The sequence below is a fragment of the Physeter macrocephalus genome, unplaced genomic scaffold (genome assembly GCF_002837175.3).
Source record: "Physeter macrocephalus isolate SW-GA unplaced genomic scaffold, ASM283717v5 random_16, whole genome shotgun sequence".
In the NCBI taxonomy this organism is placed as follows: Eukaryota; Metazoa; Chordata; class Mammalia; order Artiodactyla; family Physeteridae; genus Physeter; species Physeter macrocephalus.
The window spans coordinates 84,321-102,164 of NW_021145303.1; the positions used below are offsets into that span (position 1 = coordinate 84,321).

Consider the following 17,844-nt stretch of genomic DNA (forward strand, 5'->3'; position numbering starts at 1 on the left):
CTATATCCAGACCAAACCCTCCAACTACAGGATCCTTTTTCTTAATAAATTTTATTTTGGTATTGTAAAAAGAAAAATCAGGACCAAAAAAAGGCAACTTAAAAAGTTCAAATATATACTCCTTATATAATAGAGGTTTATAATTTCCAGGCCCTCTCTGGGGAAGGGAGGCCCAAAGGGCAAAGGGGAAGGCAACAAAACCATCACACAACTCAGTCACTCAATCAGAAGAGATGTTGGTAAGAGATCAATAGGGCATGAAGAAAGGGAAAGAAGAGTGATAGTTTTGCCACCCAAAACTCAGTCCATCTTGAGGTTAACATAGATATAACGGATGAACTTTAGGGAAGAAAAAAAGGAGATGGTGCCCAGCATGAGGAAGAAGACATATCCAGTGAGTAAGGAGTAGCCAAAGAACTCTACTGTCTGTACCACCCCTGACATGTTGGAGCGCCGGGCATAGTAGAAAACTGAGTAGAAGAAGATGAAGAGCCCAGTGGAGCCAACACTCAGCACAGATCGCCACCACCAGCGGTAATCCTCCCCAGACAACTGGAAGTAGGTGAGCGCGATGGAGATGCAAGCCCCCACGCTTAGCAGGATGGCGAAGACGAAGAAGAGGATGCCATACAAAGTGTACTGCTCCCGACCCCAGACTGTGGCAAAGATGTAGTACAGCTCCACAGAGATGGCACTGTGAAGAGAAGAGATGATACACAGCATTAAAGGGCTGTGCACTGCCAGCACAGTGGCCAGGCCAAAATCCAGCCACCACCCCTCCATGTTACTGGGTCACTGTGGAAAGTGGGCCCTCTCTACTCCCAGCCCTGGAGTTCCTGGCTTGATGGGGATTCTTTTACTTATGATTAGCTGCTCTCATTTCAAGAACATCTTCTTTGGTAGGTTGAGAGCAGGGATTTTGTCTGTTCTGTTTTCCACTGTATTTGTCTGGCACTAAAAGGTACTCGACAAATTGGATGAATAATCAAATGGGTTTTAAGCCCCACGTGGTGTCGCCAAAGTCAGAAACTAGGAAGATAGTGAAAGGAGCAATGTCTCTGTAGAGCTTCACAAGTGAGACACCCTCATATTTGAACTGATTCAAGCTCAGTCCTGGTTGGAGAAAGGAGGAACCATTTAGTGATCTCTTAGTGGTACAGCTGAACCAGGGATTATCACTGACAATGGGTTACGGTACAGGGTGAGTAGGGAAGGGGAAAGTTAAGGTCAGGATCCTGAGAGTGATGGCCATGGAATAAAGGGAGGATACCTGAAAGGCAGGAAGCCTCCAACAGTCATGTGGACGAGAGTAGACTTGTACCAGGGCTGGGGCGGGATTTCCCGAGCTATGTTCTTGGTGCGACAAGGTGCATCAAAGGGGCTAGCGTTGTTCTTCCCGAAGATACCTCCAATGACAGTGAGGGGAAAGCCCACCAGCAGCCAAACCGTCAGAAGCAGCAGGATGGTGGTGGCTGGCAGAGCCTGTGTTGAACCATTGGCCCAATGCACGGAGTTCACCACACTCCACGTCAGGAAGAAAGGCACTGCAGGGATGGGCCCCAGAGGGAGAGTTAGCACTAGGAGCTACATCCCTGGGAGCACCCAATCAGACTGGACCTAAAGGGGTGATGAGTGAAACATCCTGCTCCCAGGCTGACTCCACCCTTTCATGTCTTGTTATTCTTTGTTCCTTAGCTTACCAACACTCCCTCCCCTACCCATTATCATTAAGGATCTAGGCAAGCCGTTACATAAGGATCTAAGAGTGACACAAATCCGCCTGCCTCCAAGGGCCTGTCCTGCTGTAGCACTGGTGATTCCTAGTATGAGACACTGCTTTGAATTAAGACTCTGTTTTCAGAAAGCCCTGGTTCAAATGTAAATGTGGTAGAACAGAAATCAGACACTTAACAGTTGGAAACACAAGAGGTTCAGAATGCAAACTACTACTGCATTTGAAAGGACAAGCTGGCTTGAAAGGCTAGAGTGGGGAGGCCCACTTTCAAAATTAAAAAAGCTTGGGGATGGACTTCCCTGGTGGTCCAGTGGTTAAGACTCCGCACCTCCAATGCAGGGGGCGCAGGTTCGATCCCTGATCAGGGAAGTGGGATCCCACATGCCGTGCAGCCTGGCCAAAAAAAAAAAACTTGGGGGAAAAAAAGGGAGTCTCAAAAGATAAATTCAAGAGTGTTATTTCAGTGTAATGGTTGAGAATACAGGCTCTAGAGTTTGACTGCCTAGGTCTGAAACCTGATTCTCTGCTTTTTAGGAGTATAATCTCAGGCAAGTTACTTAACCAGCCTGAAGTTCAATTTCCTCATCTGTAAAATGGGGACAATATTACCTACTTCATAAAGTCGGTGTGAGAATGAAATGAGATGAAGGCATGTCAAGTGCTTATCACGTTGCCTAAAACATTTCAAGGGCTTAATATTTAACTATGCAAAAAAAAAAAAAAGAAATGCATTTTTTGTCTTTTGAATGGTTTCCTTAGTGTTTCTTTTACCTATTTTCATTCCCTTAAAAGCCCTACTCTGACTCTATCTCACGTTCCATGATGTGTTCTAAGTTCCTAAATTGGCCCACCACGGAAAGGGCAGTCCTCACCAGAGAAGAGACTGGTGGTGAGAATGATGTTCCACACCCAACGCTCGCCTCCAATCTGCCGGTAGAAGTGGCTGGACACATAGCCAGAGATGCAGCAAGTCAGGGCATACAACAAGATGGCTGCTGAGTTAATAGCCCCGTGACGGTGCACATTGAACATGCCCAGCAGCGCCATGACAATAATGCCTGCAGCGTGGTAGTGGAAAGCCTGTGTTAGGTCTCACCTATCCCTCTTCTGGCAATTTCATAGAAATCAGCCAGCCCCCCTTCTCCCAGACCCAGGGCTTCCATCAAAACAATATCCCCAGTTCTGTTGTCCAGAAAACCCACAACAGAATATACACATCCTTGCTAGAGCCATTCCACCCCTTAGGTCTGCCCCTTACCTTGGACAGAAGAGAAGATCTGTAGATCTTTTTCTGAACAAACTACCTACTTAGTTCTACCCCTTGAGAGAAATCCCTAATTAATTTTTATCACCTTACCAGTGCCAAGGGCCAGGAACTGGGCACCCACACCAAGCACAGCACAAAGCAGACCACGGTATGGAGGGAAGCGGAAGACATCTGTATGGATAATTTTCCAGCCATTGTCACCTTGGTCAAAGTCATCACCAGAACCTCCAGAGGTTGTCTCTTCATCCAAGTTGTACCGAGCCAGGTCATTTCGAAGTACACGCATGAGAATGACAGCCACAAAACCCACCAGTAAAAACACAAGCACCATGGAATTAATGATGGACAACCAATGGATTTCCAGTGTTCGGGGAAAGAAACCACCATCGTCACCACGGCGCCTGTCACTCCGACGCTCGACTGAAGTCTCAGACCAGCGCACACTGTAGGTGTGGGTGAGGCCTAGGAACTCATCAGGTCGTAACCCATCTAAACTGTGGGGCTTGACGTCCCGCACTGAGACATTGGCAAATATAATTCGATCTCCGTGGAATTCTAGGTGGAAGTCCAAATGGGTCCAGAGTCCTATCTTGTGGCTGTGAGGCAGGAAGCCACTCTCCTCCATGTAGCCCACAAAGCCACGGATTGGCAAGTCGTCCACCACAAATTCAAAGTAGTATAGTTCCTCAATGGCCTGGCGCAGCTGTTCCACCTAAAAAGAGCAAGTTAGGAGTCAGACAAGGCTCCCCAGGCATTGTATTAGAGCAGGGTTTCAACCTCAGCACTAATGACATGTTTTTAAAAAAAATTAATTAATTTATTTATTTATCTTTGGTGCATTGGGTCTTCGTTGCTGTGCGCAGGCTTTCTCTAGTTGTGGAGAGCAGGGGCTACTATTCATTGTGGTGCGTGGGCTTCTCATTGCGGTGGCTTCTCTTGTGGAGCACGGGCTCTAGGCGCATGGGCTTCAGTAGTTGTGGCCCGTGGGCTCAGTAGTTGTGGCACACGGGCTTAGTTGCTCTGCGGCTTGTAAAATCTTCCTGGACCAGGGCTCGAACCCGTGTCCCCTGCATTGGCAGGCGGATTCTCAACTACTGTGCCACCAGGGCAGCCCCACTAATGACATTTTGAGCTGGAAAATGCTTTGTTGTGGGGGGCTGCCCTATGAATTGTAAGATGCTCCGTCCCTGGCTTCTTCTCACTAGATGTCAGTAGCGTCCCCCAGTAGTGACAATCAAAAATATCTTCAGAGGACTTTCCTGGTGGTGCAGTGGTTAAGAATCCTCCTGCTAATGCAGGGGACACGGGTTCGAGCCCTGGTCCGGGAGGATCCCACATGCCGCGGAGCAACTAAGCCCGTGCGCCACAACTACTGAAGCCCGCGCGCCTAGAGCCCATGCTCCGCAACAAGAGCAGCCACCGCAACGAGAGGCCCATGCACCGCAACAAAGACCCAACGCAGCCAAACATAAATAAATAAATTAAAAAAAAAATCTCCAGACATTGCCAGATGTCTCTTGAGAGACAAAAGCCCCCTGTTGAGAACCACTGGGTAGACCCTAGTATGTTGGGATTCTCTGAAATGAGCAAGTATGACTCGACAGGATGCAGGCCTAGAAGGGGAGGGAGGTGCAGGAAGGTCTGGAGTAGACTAAGGAAAAGTGCCCTAAGATAGAAATCGCTCAAGAAAAAAGCATGATAGGGAAAATTAGGTAGCGTGTGAAGGAGCCAGTTAAAAAAGCCAAGGGGTAGGGATGGCAAAAAATGACTATGTAGGTGTGATAGTTGGGACCTTATTACCAACAGAGAAGCTTCGAGTCAGGAGCCGTGGGCTCTAATGTCAACTCTGCAATCCACTAACCATGTAGTCTTGAAGACGTTACTTCTGAGCAAGTATGTTTCTTCATCAACCAAATACAAATAATAAATACTACCTTCCTTGCCTGCCACGTGAGGTTGTAGTTAGAATCAAATCAGATTATTTCCATAAAGGTGCGTTGAAAACCATAAACCTAAGGCACTGTTATTAGCTCCTGGGAGGGAGGGCTAAGTTCTAGTCAGTGTGGAGAGACTGACCTGTGCGGAACTGAGCTGCATGTGGCACAGAATTCTCTTCTCCACATTCTCCCGAAAGCGGATCTCGTACAAAGACTCAGCCATCCGGTCCCCATCCAGCACTTCACCCAGGCTAAGGCTTTTGTGGCGTATCTTCTCAGGACAGCAGACTGGAAGCTGATAGTAGTGGTAAGTCTCCTGAGGGTTATGGTAAGGTCCCACTTTGTTGACATACAGAATGACGGGGTCACCGGCCTTGTAGTGTGTCACACCTTCCACCACTGGATCTCGACCTGTGCCCAGCAACAGCAGCAGCAGGACTGGCAACCACCGGCACCTCCAACTTACAGGGTGGCCTAGGACTGTCATCCTTAAGGCAGCGGAACCTGTTTGGGGGAGTCCTGCAGTTATGGGAACCAGGGATCGAATGACTCCCCAGGTCAGGTTTTTTGAACTGAAGCCAGTGGCTCCAATTCCTCCCCTTGGCCTTTCCGACCCTCCCTCAGGAGGCCATCTCCCCACCGCCACACCACGTCCCTCTAGCTCGAACACTGGCCTCCGCCTCTGCTATGTAGTCCTCCCAACCTGGGGTACCCCCTCCGGCAGCCCGCCAGCCCGGGACCTCCCCGCGCTCCCCAGCCCGTTTCCATGGCAACGCCACGCGGCCCCGCACGTCCGGCACCTTCCCGCCGCAGCCCCGGGGTGCTCTCCGCGCGGCAAGGGCTGGCCGAGGCGGCGCCAGCTGCCTCTGCTGCCCTGCAGCTGCCCTCGCGCTCCTGCCGGGGTCTCCCCCAGAGCGGCGCGCTAGCGGGGGGCCTGGAGAGGACTTGACAACCGACCTCCACGGGGCTGGCCGCCGCGGTGCCTGATCGCAGCGGCTGAGGCCGCACCGCAAAACATCGCGCCCAGCTCACTTCAGTGCTCCCTGGGGAACCTTTCTACGGCTGGAGGCCCGGCCCAGCTGTGGAGACCCCCGCGAGTCTCGGGCTAGCCCGTCGCCCGGCAAGGAGTGGGGTGGGGAGCCCTCCCGGCGACCTGAGGGCAGCTCAGGACACGTCAGTCTTCCCACTTCCGCCTTCACCCGAGGGGACCTCAGTCCGGCGGAAAGCTCCTTTCCTGGAGCTTTGAGGGGGCCACTCCTCCCAGGCCGAGGCCGCTCCGAAGCTCACAGGTTTCTCCAGGGGAGGTTGCGGTTGAGACCTGGCTACGAGGACACAAACGCCCTTTTTGGATAAGCGTTGCCGCGGGTCCGGCCGCTTATCCCCGGGAAGGTTTGGGTTGGGCGTTCAAGAGCAGTGCCCGCTGCTCGCGCCCAGTGACTGCCCGGGACCCGGAGCCCGGGCGGCGGCTGCGCCCACACCTAGGGAACGCTCGAAGCATTTGCTGGCTGAACCAATGGGACTCGCCACCGACTGCTGAGGCCGAGCCCCGAGAGGCGGTTCAAGGTCCTCAACTCGGGCGGGGGTGAGGCTTCTGGGGCGTCGCTGTGGTAGGACAGCAGAGGACACGGCCCATACAAGGGTCCTAGAATCGGATCTCACCTCACTGCTGCTCTGCCATCCGTCCTGAATGGCCTCTCGCCAAAAACCAAATGCCGTAAATAAAAATATCTTCCCGAGGCTGTACTTACTGGAGGCCTTCCTGACCGTATAGCGACCGTCCCGTGTCCGACGATAGGCAAGCCTGGGCCGGGTTTGGTGCAGAGGCACGCAAAGAGATCGGGTATTTGCTCTTTTACCCCGTGAACTGGGCAGCCTGACGCTTGTTGTTAATTGCAGGTAAAGAACCTTGACATGCTTGCTTCGGTCTCTATGTTTTTACTCTTTATCTCTGTATATGTGTTTGAGCATCTCTTAATTTTGTATTGCAGATTATTCTGGAAAAGTTTATCCTGTCAAGGGATCTGCCATTAGGGAAATTCCTCTGGAGATCAGACCCAGGGACCGTGACTTCGTTTTGGCCACCTGGGAGCAACTTAAGGTTTCCTTTCCTCGAGTAAGGAAAGTGGAAAATCTCAAGCGGTTTCTGGCTTGAAAAGCCCTTCATTTACTCATTACTGCCCTCTCTGACCCAGCCCTCCTCCCCGCAGGAGGAGGTGAGGTTCCAGGAAGTAGGGGGTTGAGTTTTTTAGACAATCAAGGGGGTTGAGTTTTTTAGACAATCAATGAATTCTGTAATTAGAAAAGTAACTTAGAGTGGCTTTGGAATAATCTTTTAAGTGACAACCTCCTGGTCTCTAAACCTGGGTCTCCTTCACAATTAACAGCCGCCCCCATAAGATCAGTGCCACCAAGCCTCCTCTGCTTTTCTCTCGAATTATCTTCCAAATTGCCCTCCATGCTGCCTTGGTTCAGGCCCCATCTCCTCACCTAAATTATCATGACAGCCACCTTGCTAGTCTCTTGGTCATCTCTACCCTTGGATCCATTTTCCATACTGCTGCTGCAAGGATTTTTTCTTTTTTTAGTCTTAAAGATGTCCTATTTCCTGCAACAGTGGTTCTTTTTATAAAAAAAATTTTAATACAATTTTTAAAGGTAACTTTCCATTTACAGTTATTACAAAATATTGGCTATATTCCCTGTGTTGTGCAATACATCCTTGAGCCCATCTTACTCCCAATAGTTTGTACCTCCCACTCTTCCACCCCTATATTGCCCCCTCCCCCTTCTCACTGGTAACCACTAGTTTGTTCCATATATCTGTGAGTCTGTTTCTTTTCATTAAATTCACTAGTTTGCAACAGTGGTTCTCAAATCTTGGTGTGCATCAGATTCAGCTGGAAACTTATTAAAAACATAGATACCGGGACTTCCCTGGTGCCATATCGGTTAAGAATCTGCCTGCCAATGCAGGGGACATGAGTTCGAGCCCTGATCCAGGAAGATCCCACGTGCCACGGAGCAACTAAGCCCGTGCGCCACAACTACTGAGCCTGCGCTCTAGAGCCCGCGAGCCACAACTACTGAGCCTACGTGCCTAGAGCCTGTGCTCTACAACAAGAGAAGCCACCGCAGTGAGAAGCCCACACACCGCAAGAAAGAGTAGCCCCCGCTCGCCGCAACTACAGAAAGCCAGCACACAGCAACAAAGACCCAAGGCAGCCAAAATAAATAAATAAATAAATAAATAAATTTATAAAAAATAACATAGATACCTGGGTCCCACCAAATCAGGATCTTGGGGAAGGAGGTGACTGGGCATCAGTATTTTTTAACAAGCTCTGACTTCAATGCACAGCAAAACTGAACCATGAGTACATAGGATAGAGTCAAAAAAAGCTTGGCATATTAGGCCTCTCAGACCTGCATTTATTTTTTATTTATTTTTTTTTTTATTTTTTTTTTTTGTGGTATGCGGGCCTCCCCCTGCCGTGGCCTCTCCCGTTGCGGAGCACAGGCTCCGGACGCGCAGGCTCAGCGGCCATGGCTCACGGGCCCAGCCGCTCCGCGGCATGTGGGATCCTCCCGGACCGGGGCGCGAACCCGGTTCCCCTGCATCGGCAGGCGGACGCGCAACCGCTGCGCCACCAGGGAAGCCCAGACCTGCATTTAAATTACTTCTCCAGGTACATTCCCCTCTGGAACCCTATCCTGTATTTAAATTGAAATGTTGAATGTCATATTTTCTCAAGCTTGCAAGCTTAATATATAGTTCCTTCTGCCTAGACTGTTCAATCTACCATTCCCTACTTAACCTGCCTGGAGACTTCTCTTAAACAGTGCAAATGCCACCTTCTCTATAAAGCCTTCCCTTAACATTTCCTTACAGGCTTTGTTTATAGAACTTTATCTCACTGTACTGTTATTTTAACAACTTATGTGTCTGTCTCCCTTGCTAATTGCTAACTCCTCACAGGAGGATTATAATTTATCCATCTTGGTATCCCCAGAACCTAGCAGTGCTTTTGTATACAGTAGGCAGCTTAATACACACTCCTTGAGTGGACTGGTTTACCTGCTGTACGTGATGAGAACAGAGGTACCACCAAGCTGCCTATCCAGGGGAGCAGAAGATAGGCAGGGCTGGGTAGGCCTCCTTACCACTGTGTGCCCTGGACAGTTGTTCATCTTGATAGACTGAGGATGTAGATCTGGCTTCCAACAGGACTTTGGAACCACCCTGCCAGCAGGATCAGCCTGTCAATAAATAGGAATTTACCAGTAGCCTATGGCATAATCTGTTGGAGTTTCTGTTTTGTTTTGGAGGATGGAAGATAACTCTGATTCTTCCTTTGTTATTTCCTCTGTGTGCCACCCCCTCCCCCCAGATAATAACCCTTCTGACCACAACCTCTTGTCCTCTGTCTTTCCCACCAAACTTGTTCCATTTCACTGAGACCTGCAACCCCTCCCCCTGCCCTTTGGCCTTTTTCTAGCTTGTCTTCCTAACCCAAGCAGCTTAGATTCTACATTCCATCATTTTAGCCACATTCTTGCCTATGTTCTTGATGCCTCTCCCATTATTCGTTCACGGCAGCTGCTAAGTGAAACCTTAATCTTGGGTCAATATGTCTGTTAATATTCAAGCACCTTTATCCAGAATGCTAAAATAATAACACTATGATATGTTAAGATTGTGTGTCCATAAGTTGTGTTTTCCAATCTCATTTGGGCCCTCAGTGCTGCCCAGTAATGCTCATTTTCCAAATCAGCTCTCTCCCATTCTCCACAAGCCTTTCTTCTCAAGTCTTTGACTTCATATCCCTTCCCTCATCAGCTGACCTCCCTTACAGCCTAGTGGGAGATGCAAGCAAGAAAAACAATTACAGACACCATGTTAGAGAAAGTATTGGAGCTGCAGGAGCACCCAGGATGGAGGAACATCTAATTTGGGCCTGAACAGTCGGTAAAGGCTTCCTTAAAACAGATCATCAGCTAAGTCCTGAAGGGAGAGCAGGAGTTTGCCAGAACAGAGGGAACAATGAAGGAAAAGCAACTGTTTGGGTGGAGCATTGCATGTATGTTACAAGAGAAAATCGGAGAGGTAAGCAGGGTCAAATTTGAAGCCACATAAAAGAATCTGGACTTGATCTTAAGGAGAATGGGGAGGCGCTGAATTGTTATGGGAATAAAATCAGATTTAATCCCTAGACTTCAGGGTGAACACACTGAGGGGAGGGGAGCAGAAGGCTTGCTGGAGTTAAGAAATGAGGGGTCTCGATGAGATTCTTAGGGAGGACGGAAAGGTCTGAGGAAATAAGGCCTATAATAGAACCCTCGGGGTGTGATTAAGGGATGGATGGTGGGGGAGGCTCCAGTGGAACCTGAGAAATGGCTAGAGGGATGGAAGGAAAACTGTAGAGTTCAGGGTCATGGAAGGCAAGATAAGAATGCATTTCAAGGGGACTTCCCTGGTGGTCCGGTGGGTAGAACTCCACGCTCCCAATGCAGGGGGCCAGGGTTCAATCCCTGGTCGGGGAGCCCACATGCATGCCACAACTAAAGATCCCACGTGCCGCAACTAAGACCCAGCGCAGCCAAAATAAATATTTTAAAAAAGGAATGCATTTCAAGGTTAAGAGGAGTCTCCATCCCCACCTCATAAATCCGAGTGATCCTTGTAACTGTCTTTATGCATATAAAGGTATGGAAGTGATTTTTTGTGAGTTTGGAGCCTAGGCCTCAATTGGTCATGCAGCTTGTTTTTTGTTTGTTTGTTTGTTTTGCGGTACGCGGGCCTCTCACTGTTGTGGCCTCTCCCGTTGCGGAGCACAGGCTCTGGACGCACAGGCTCAGCGGCCATGGCTCACGGGCCCAGCCGCTCCGTGGCATGTGGGATCTTCCCGAACCGGGGCACGAACCCGTGGCCCCTGCATCGGCAGGCGGACTCTCAACCACTGCGCCACCAGGGAAGCCCCAGCAGCTTGTTTTTTTTTTCTATTGAAATTCAGTGCAAACTGTGTGAGGGAACTTGGGCTACTCTACTGAATAATGGGATCATACGCAGAAACAAACCAGCCCAGCTGAGATGATGCCACCAGCTGAATTACCTGAGTCCAGCTCAATTTGTTCAAAAAAAAAAAAAAAAAGGTTGTTATTTTAAGCCACCACCACCACCCCCAAAAAAGAATACGTTTTAAAGTTAGGTTCCTTAGAACATGCTTCTACAATACCTTGTGATTCTCTGTGATATTCTGACACTCAGGTGTTTCTCATGCTGGATTATAAACGCTAGCAGAATAGGGTCTCTCTTGGCCTTATTGGTTATTTTCTCCCAGGACTCCGTACACTGCCTGGCACATAGCAGGTGCTCAATAAACATGATTGGTTGAAAGGACCAGATCCACGGAGCGAGTCTCACCAGATTATAAAGGTACCTCCGGCAATGAATATGTTCCAAACTGCATTTTCTTCTCAAGCCTTGTGGCCAGTGGTGGATAGAAGGTGAATTATGATGTGTGCAGAACATGGGACCTTGGGGAGTTCCGTAACCAAGAGGAGAAAGAAGTAACAACAGCCAGTGGAGACAAAAAGAACTGCTTCTCCCTTCTTCCCTCTCCAAGTTCCTAGTGGAGAGCTGAGCCCAGCATCCCAGACTTGTGTGACTTCATAGGCAAGCTTTTGGAGACTAACTTCACTTTGGTACCTTAGCCTTCAGCGGCTCAAGGTTGTTGGCTTTCTGAGCAGACAGGAGGCTTTTAAGTAGCAAAGCTCCCTGCTCTCAGCAAGCCCAACACCATGGGAAAGGGAGACACCTTGGAAGCACCATCCACCTCGGCCTACCGCTCTGTCATGGAGGAATATGGTTACAAAGTGGGCAAAGTCATTGGCAATGGCTCCTATGGGACAGTGTATGAGGCTTACTACACAAAGCGGAAAGTCATGGTGGCTGTCAAGATCATCTCAAAGAAGAAGGCCTCTGAGGACTATCTTAACAAGTTCTTGCCCCGTGAGATACAGGTTGGAAAGGGGGCTAGAAGAGGGAGCTGGTACCAAGCTGTTTAAGGCTTCTCAAAAGGGGTGTGGTTAGGAGGGGGTGGAGCCAGAAACCCCTATACCACAACTGAATGACTCACTAGGCAGCTAGGAAAATTACTTGATGTAAATTCAGCTTCTTTCCACCTCACCTCCAGACCCTCAAGAAGTAAAAAGTGCAAAGCATAGGGTTTGTCCATAGGCCACCAGCCCTCTGGGGTTTGATTCTGTTGCAAAGTTCTAGGAAAGTAGCAGTGGGAGAGTAGGAGAAGGCTGGGAGCGCAGCCAGGGTGCTCCCTGCCTGGGTTTGATGGGTCCCTCTTCTGGGGCCAGGTAATGAAGGTCCTGCGGCACAAGTATCTCATCAACTTCTATCAGGCCATCGAGACCACATCCCGGGTGTACATCATTCTGGAGCTGGTTCAGGGTGGTGACGTCCTTGAGTGGATCCAGCACTATGGGGCCTGCTCTGAGCCCCTTGCTGGCAAGTGGTTCTCCCAGATGACCCTGGGCATCGCCTACCTGCACAGCAAGGGCATCGTGCACCGGTGAGGGCGCTGCCACCCAGACTGGGGCCTTTGGGCTCCCAAGGGGGGTTTATGCACGTCTTCCATGTTCTACCCTTTTTTCTTCCCTTGACCTCCCTCCTCAGTATCTAGGCCTATTCATCCACTTTATTTTAATCATCCGGTCAAGAACATTTATTAAGTACCCACTGTAAGCAGAGCACTTTATGAAAAGTGATGGTGAGCTCCTAGTGATCCTCAGGTACCATCCTCTCTTCCCTTTGGGCTCTGCTCACAACTCCATGACTTTCCTTCCTCTCTGCCCTGTGTCCTCATAATGGCATCTCTCTCCCTCTTTGCCTTTCCTTATCTCTAGCCTCTGACCCCTGGCCCTTCAGCTCCCAGTCTAACACTAAGCCCTCTCCTGACCCCCAGCCTTTCTGCTGCTGGTAGGGACTTAAAGTTGGAGAACCTGTTGCTGGACAAGCGGGAGAACGTGAAGATATCGGACTTTGGCTTCGCCAAGATGATGCCTTCTAGCCAGTCTGTGCGGAGTAGCCCTTCTTACCGCCAAGGGAACTGCTCTAGCCACCTCAGCCAGACCTACTGTGGCAGCTTTGCTTATGCCTGCCCAGAGGTCTTGCTAGGCCTGCCCTACAACCCTTTCCTGTCTGACACCTGGAGCATGGGCGTCATCCTCTACACGCTAGTGGTTGCCCGTCTGCCCTTCGATGACACCAATCTCAAGAAACTGCTGAGAGAGACTCAGAAAGAGGTCACTTTTCCACCTAACTATGCCATCTCCCAGGATTGCAAGGTGCTGGCTCCCTGAGGAGGGCTGAGGCCTCAGGGGTGACCTGCAGAGAGGGAATACCCAACCTAGACCTCCCAACCCCAGGGAAGCCTCCCCCTGATACCAGGGCCATTCCACACCCTTGCCCTGCCCTAGAATAGTGGGGAGGGCTTAAAGGGCCAACCTCTGGGCTTGCACCTGGGACGTGAGTGATAAGCAAGTTTTAGTCTCTGTCTCTTTAGGCAAGAAGGGGATTCTGCAAGGATTTCCCCCAAGGAACCCAGCCTTTCCTTCCCCTCAAGGTGTTGGCTTTCTGAGCAGACAGGAGGCTTTTAAGGGTAAAGTCAGGGCCACACTCCCTTTCACCAGAGTGGTGTGATGGGCTATCCTGCTTCTCTCTTAGGTCCAGCTGCTCATTGTGTGGCACAATGCGGGCCAGCTCAGCCGAGACCTCTCTCTCCCCTGCCCTAGAACCTGGTCCTCCAGACACTACGCCAAGCAACCAAGCGTGCCACCATCCTGGACATCATCAAGGATCCCTGGGTGCTCAAGTTCCAGCCTGAGCAACCCACCCATGAGATCAGGCTGCTTGAGGCCATGTGCCAGCCCCCCAGCACCAATCGTCACCAATCCTTGGAAATCAGTACCTGAAAACGGCGGAAGGAGGAGGGGGTTGAAAGAGGAGCAAAGCAGGAGGATCTTGGGCTAAAAATCTTTCACACCAAAAATAAATCTAATTCCGTTTTAGTTTCATCAGCTAGAGTCACATTCTTTCCTCAGGGGAACCTTAGCAGGGAACACTGCTGAGGGTGAGAGGTGTGTTTCTGCCCAGAGCTTGTAACCAGTCATCTTGACACTGGTTAAGTCAACGTTATAATTTACATTGTAGCGCATATGTGGCTCATAGGTGAGTGGGTTGGGCGTGCTCAGAGGAACACTTGCTTTGGGGAAGCTTCATTATTCTGGCTGAGTACATGCTCAGTTTTGTCTATCTCTATGCATTCTAAATGTTCAAGTAGTGGGGTAGAGGTTGCTCTACCCTGATTGCTCGGTTTGGTCACAGCTCTGCCTGTCTACAATCCAAGGGGACGGCACTGCTCGTTCTTTTAGAGATGGGTATCAGGAGGTATGTAATATCTTGGTTCCTTCCTCCTCCAAATGCCACCTTACCCACTACTGAAACAATCCTGGTGAATCATGGTCCCTCATCATTGCTCCTACACGTTGAAGTGACAGTTCAAGCCTATGAACTATGCGTTCCAGAGAAAGAAAACCTATTGACCCCTTATCCCCGTACGTCTCCTTTCCTACCCTTGAAAGTGGGCTTTGTAAGGGGACGGCTGGTGAGTCACGGGGCTCTCTCGGCAGGGGCACCACTGGGTGAAAGCAATGAGGGAAGGCTCAGGGACAGCTCCACAGTTCTAGGATAAATAACAGATGGCAGTTTCCTCACCCTCAGCACCAGGCAGCTCTAGGACACACCAGCTTGAGAGATGGAACAGTATCTGCCTGGAACATAGTAGGTTGAGATAATGGAAGCTCCCATTTCTCCTATGCTCCAACTCCCCTTCATTACTCTCATTACTACTCATTTCTTGAAACAAAGCTCCAAGGACCAGGAGACGAGTTTCAGTTGTAGACAAGGCAGTATAAGCACTAGGGTTCCATCCGCCCAATTTTATTGCGAACGAGGGCACTGTAACTGCTATCAAAGGGAGCCCAGGGGCTCCTCCTGCACCAAGATCCTTCTTCAGGGTTGAGCCAGGGATGGGAGGGCGACAGACCCTTTTCTCAGGCAGGTCACACTACCATCCTCAGCAGGACCTCCCAACAAGGCCATGTTCCTTTAGCTTAGCACTTGGCACTTAAGGAAAAGAGAACAATGAAGGCAGCGTCAGGTAGACAAGCCCAGACTCATCAGGACACCCACTCAGCCAACTGCTTTAGTGCTTCTTCATCTTCATCCGTTTTGGGAGCTTTGGGGATAAGGATACCCAGAGAAAGAAAGAAGTGTTAAGGCCTCAGCAACTTCCAACCATCCCCTCCTATAACACTCAGAGCCTGCAGCACGCTGTCTCCCAGCAAAGAACCTAAGGGTATGGTCTTGCTTGCTGGGCTGCTGCTAATTCCCACAGCACCTTTGTGCAAATCAGAAGAAGCTGCCTCTTTCTCCGGGCATTTGCAGCCCTAAGCCAGGGGACACAGTTTGCTGAGTGAAGCACAGGCCTGATTTCAGTGTCCTCATTCCCCTTCAGCCAGGTGCCCTTATATAGTCAACAACCTGTGCAACTGTAGCAGCAACCCTCTCTGCCTGGATCCTTTCAGGCAGGATGGAGGAGGAATAATTCTTCCCCATATCTATCCCACCCTCTCAAGTCCTTGAGATGATAGAACAGCCCTGGGTACCTGGCCCTGCAGGAAGATGTGTAGAGGGTACACTTGGCAGTGTGACTGGGGGTTCCTCCTCCTTGTCGCCCACATGTAACAACTCTTGGGCCAATTCCTCCTGCTCCAGCTCCTCTAGCTCCTCCAACAGTTCATCCTGGATATGGGATGACAAGATCACTCAAGACAAAGGAAAATTCTACTTCAAAAACATACCACTTTTGGAGTTTCCCCCAAACCTGTCCCACAATTCTCTTGGGCATTCCTTCTGGCTTGTCCCATGCCTTCTCCAATATTCCTTGACCCCTCACTCCCAATCACCTCATCCACATCATCTCCAAATCCCATGGGTCGAGAAATGGCATCTGAGATCTGCTGGGCCACCTCCTGTTGTTCTGTGATGTCAGCCATCAATTCATCCACCTTGTCAATGTCCCTGAGAACAAGATACATGGCCCAGAAATCAGGTGACAACCCTGACTTTTTCATCTCACATGAATGAAGACCCTCCTGCCTGTGGCTTCAGACTGACAAATCCATGGCTACTAGGTAAAAGAGATCCCTGGAAAAGTGTGAAGAGGCAAATCTGGGCTAAGAAATGGCAAGAAGACACACTGGGGAGGAATGGTTGCACTCTCTTCTCTGAAGGATCTTTAAAAATGAGGAAAATTGGGAATTCCCTGGCAGTCCAGTGGTTAGGACTGGGCGTTTTCACTGCGGAGGGCCCGGGTTCAATCCCTGGTCCAGGAACTAAGATCCCACAAGCCTTGCGGTGCAGCCAAAAAAACCACACACAAAAAAAGAGGAAAATCATCTTTCCTCCCTAGAATGCCCCAGCCAGCAAAGAGATCACCTTGCAATAAGCAAGGAGGCTGATAGGGATCTAGCCATCACAGGCAACTCTACTGTAAATTCACATCTGGAGAGGTTTTCATTAAGATTCACAGTACAATATCAAGCTACTCTCCCCAGTGCCTGGGCCTCCTCCTCCCCTCCCCCCGTACCCACATGTCCTGGTAGGCCTTCTTCATGCCTTGGGCAGCAAGCTCCATGGTACGAAGCACTTCTGCATTGGTGGTGGCATTCTCGATGGCCTCACGCTGAAACTCCAGGGTGGATAATGTCCCGTCCGTTTGTGCCAGCTGCTGTTCCAACCTTTTCTTCCTCCGCAAAGCCTGTAGGGCGGCTGATCCAGTCCACACCCTGAACATCAGAGCCAGAAGCCCTTGCTCCCCGCCAGGCCCTCCCTGGTGGTGCCTTTCCCTCCCCCATTACCTCTCTTATTCTTGGTCCCATGCTTCTTGGCAGTTTGTAGCTCCTGTTCAATCTTCTGCTCCAGAAATTCCTGTTTTCTGATCAATATCTTCTCCGTCTCCTTCAGTTTCTGTATTGCCTCTTCAGGGGTTGGCCCCCTCTCCTTCTTCTCTGGAGTCCAATGGAGCAGCCCACATTGGGTAAAGGAAAAATATTAGCCACCGATTATTGAGTGCATAGTATGTGCTAGGCACTTGTCTGTGTTATTGTTAATCCCCAAACAACTTTCTACGATGAAAGTACTATCTCTACAAATGTGAAAACAGGCATAAAGAGGTTAACATTTTGGTCTAAAATCACAATTACTATAGTAAGAGACTGCAAAGGAATTGAAATGTGACAGTATGATTTCCAAAGCCAATATTCTTTTGCTATTCCTAGTTACCTTTCAAGCCATTTCCAATTGCTTTTTTTAAATGACTTTTTTTTTTTTTTTTTTTTTTTTTTGCGTTACGCGGGCCTCTCACCGCTGTGGCCTCTCCCGTTGCGGAGCACAGGCTCCAGACGCGCAGGCTCAGTGGCCATGGCTCACGGGCCCAGCCGCTCTGCGGCATGTGGGATCTTCCCGGACCGGGGCGCGAACCCGTGTCCCCTGCATCAGCAGGCAGATTCTCAACCACTGCACCACCAGGGAAGCCCCAATTGCTTTTTTAAAAATAGAATTTATTTTTTTAGAGCAGTTTTGGGTTCACAGCAAACTGAGTGAGTGGAAGGTACAAAGACTTCCCATATACCACCTGCACCCACACATGCATAACCTCCTCATTACTGTGTTCCCCACCAGAGTTCAATCACTTTTTTTTTTTTTTTTTTTTTTTTTTTTTTGCGGTATGCGGGCCTCTCACTGTTGTGGCCTCTCCCGTTGCGGGGCA

The 17,844-nt window shown here is 49.8% G+C and overlaps 2 protein-coding genes across 8 annotated transcripts in view; one reads left to right on the forward strand and one right to left on the reverse strand.

Moving 5' to 3' along the window:
* Window positions 1–35: 35 nt before the first annotated feature.
* TM9SF1 (transmembrane 9 superfamily member 1) overlaps window positions 36–17,844 on the reverse strand; it is a 19,338-nt gene continuing 1,529 nt past the window's right edge. Inside the window, exons 2-10 of one of the 4 annotated variants that reach the window (XM_055082110.1) lie at window positions 16,934–17,083; window positions 16,667–16,844; window positions 15,980–16,094; window positions 15,680–15,815; window positions 5,079–5,443; window positions 3,093–3,714; window positions 2,608–2,793; window positions 1,271–1,544; window positions 36–694 (exon numbers count right to left, since the gene is read on the reverse strand). In XM_055082110.1, the coding sequence (XP_054938085.1) occupies window positions 301–694; window positions 1,271–1,544; window positions 2,608–2,793; window positions 3,093–3,714; window positions 5,079–5,443; window positions 15,680–15,815; window positions 15,980–16,094; window positions 16,667–16,844; window positions 16,934–17,083 (2,420 nt within the window). In that variant the 3' untranslated portion in view covers window positions 36–300. Of the gene's footprint in view, window positions 695–1,270; window positions 1,545–2,607; window positions 2,794–3,092; window positions 3,715–5,078; window positions 5,444–5,739; window positions 5,865–5,896; window positions 6,065–14,900; window positions 15,250–15,679; window positions 15,816–15,979; window positions 16,095–16,666; window positions 16,845–16,933; window positions 17,084–17,844 lie in introns of those variants that run through there. The other 3 variants (XM_007130050.4, XM_007130051.4, XM_007130040.4) reach the window with 3 other exon arrangements.
* Window positions 10,052–14,029, forward strand: TSSK4 (testis specific serine kinase 4). Of its 4 annotated transcripts, none has more exons than XM_055082119.1 (3): window positions 10,052–12,522; window positions 12,916–13,297; window positions 13,745–14,029. In XM_055082119.1, the coding sequence occupies exons 1-3, from the start codon at window positions 12,311–12,313 to the stop codon at window positions 13,922–13,924; spliced, it is 774 nt and encodes a 257-aa protein (XP_054938094.1). In that variant the 5' UTR covers window positions 10,052–12,310; the 3' UTR covers window positions 13,925–14,029. The 4 variants fall into 4 exon arrangements, with proteins under 4 accessions (XP_054938094.1, XP_054938092.1, XP_054938093.1 ...); XM_055082117.1 differs by having other exon boundaries at window positions 11,970–12,522; window positions 13,677–14,029; XM_055082118.1 differs by having other exon boundaries at window positions 11,970–12,522; window positions 12,916–13,255; window positions 13,677–14,029.